The sequence below is a fragment of the Monoraphidium neglectum genome (assembly GCF_000611645.1).
Source record: "Monoraphidium neglectum strain SAG 48.87 unplaced genomic scaffold scaffold01729, whole genome shotgun sequence".
NCBI lineage: Eukaryota > Viridiplantae > Chlorophyta > Chlorophyceae > Sphaeropleales > Selenastraceae > Monoraphidium > Monoraphidium neglectum.
In genome coordinates, this window is record NW_014011899.1 from 1 (window position 1) to 1,827 (window position 1,827).

The 1,827-nt window shown below is 73.9% G+C and overlaps 1 protein-coding gene across 1 annotated transcript in view; it reads right to left on the reverse strand.

Annotated features, from left to right (window-relative positions):
• Positions 1-79: 79 nt before the first annotated feature.
• Positions 80-1,827, reverse strand: part of MNEG_8841 (hypothetical protein) — a gene marked incomplete at both ends in the record, with an annotated part of 5,616 nt that continues 3,868 nt past the window's right edge. The window contains 3 exons of the mRNA XM_014042685.1: positions 80-150; positions 260-578; positions 735-1,683. Coding sequence (XP_013898139.1) covers positions 80-150; positions 260-578; positions 735-1,683 — 1,339 coding nt within the window. The remainder of the gene's footprint in view (positions 151-259; positions 579-734; positions 1,684-1,827) is intronic.

The following is a 1,827-nucleotide window of genomic DNA, read 5'->3' on the forward strand; positions in this document are numbered from 1 at the left end:
GGAGAGGCAGGCTGAACGCCGTGACCGCACGTCGGCGTTGGAACATACCGTTGTTTGTGCGCCGCAAAAGAGCGTGCGGTCAGAGGTCACACAGCATGCATGCCTGCAGCAGCACGTGCCCAGGCCGCTCGAAGATCGGGGTGCCGCTGCCTGCAACCAACAGCCCCGGGGCCACCGCCCCAACACAGCACGCTCGACGCGGCCCTCCAAAAACCCCGCCGCGGCGCCCGCCGCCCTCTCCGCCCCCTCCCCGCCGCACCCGTGTGGGACATCGCGTTCCTCTCCAGCGCGGTCAGCGACAGCCGCCCCTTGGCCATGCAGTCTGTCAGCAGCCCCGTCGTCGTTCCCGGCCTCACGCCCACCGGCTGCGCCGCGACCCACGCGCCCGCGGCAAGGTGGTCCCTGATGGGCAGGGGGCGGCCCTCGAGGCCCGTCCTGCCGCGCTCCTCGGGGTCCAGTAGGAGGATGTCCACGCGGCCGACGGCCGGCAGGGTGGGGCCTGGGCCCCCCGGGGCGTCGAAGACAGTGCGCGCGACGCGCGCGCCCTGCTGGCGCGCCCACTGGATGGCGGGCTCGAGCTGGGGCCGGGGCGGGGGAGCAGCGGGCGCGAGGATGGGCGTCGTTTAGAGGCTTTCCGCGGGCATGGGGTCGCGGAGCTCCAGGGCGCTGCAGAGCCGCGATCCCCGTCCTGGGGCCGCAGCCGGCCCGCTAGGGCGGCACTGCGCCCCGCGCACCTGCTGCTGGTTCGCCGTCTCTGCGTGAATGTGGATCCGCAGGTTGCGCATCGTCCTGTCAAAAACCCAACGGGGGTGCGGCATGAGGCGGTGCGCCGGCAGCCGCTGCCGCAGCAGCGCGCCGACGCTGGTGCCGTGCGTGTGGTGGGCGCCGGCGCCGCTGCTGGGGCCCGTGGAGTGGGACGGTGCCAGCGTGGCCGCCGGGCTGCCCGGCGTGGGGGGGACGCCCGGTGGTAGCGCCTGCTGGGGTGGATGGTCGCGTTGATGCCGCTGCTGCTGCTGAGGGTCTGCTGTGTGTGCGTGCGGGTGTGGCTGCGGCGGCAGCGCCGGCGGCGCAGCGCCGTTTGCGTGCTCGTTCTGCTGCATTTGCGACCGCTGGTGCTCTTTAAGCTGCTGCGTCTTGAGCTGCGGCAGAGCGGCGTGCGCGGGCGTCGCCGGCGCCGGCGCCGGGGCGGCGGCGCCATCCTGTGGCGAGCGCCGCTTGTACAGCAGGCGAGGGTCGTTCGTGCGAGGCACGACCGCAGGCACTGCAAGCGGCGCAGGGGCGCCGCTGCCGCTGCCGCCGGCGCTGCCGCGCACCGCCTTCGCGCTGAGCGCGCCGCTGACGCTACCGCCGCTGCCGCCGGTGACGGAGGCCAGGGGGACGAGAGCCGGCCGGTCGGTCGCCGCAGGCGCCAGCGAGTCGGACGCGGCTGTAATGCTGAAGGGATCGTGCCCGCTGCCGAAGTCGCTGCTGCGGGTGCTGCCGCCAAATGCGTCCTCCCCAAAGAAACCGCCCGCATGCTGGTGCTCTGGCTGCGCGAGCGGCTGCTGCCGTTGCCAGTGACGTTGCGGGCCCGCCGCCGCCGCCGGGCCTGGCGCTCCCGCGGCGAACGGCGACTGCTCATGGTGGGGGTAGGGCTCAGCAAATGTGCCAAAGCCGCCATCGTCACCACCCATGAAGCCGATGCTGCACGCGCCATGAAAGCCGCCGCTAAAGCCCCCGTCACCGCCAAACCCAGCGGGCTCAGAGGCCGCGGCGGGCGGCGCTGCCGACGCCGCGGCTGCAGCTGCGGCCGCCGCCTGGACGAACGAGAAGTCGTCCAGCCCGTCC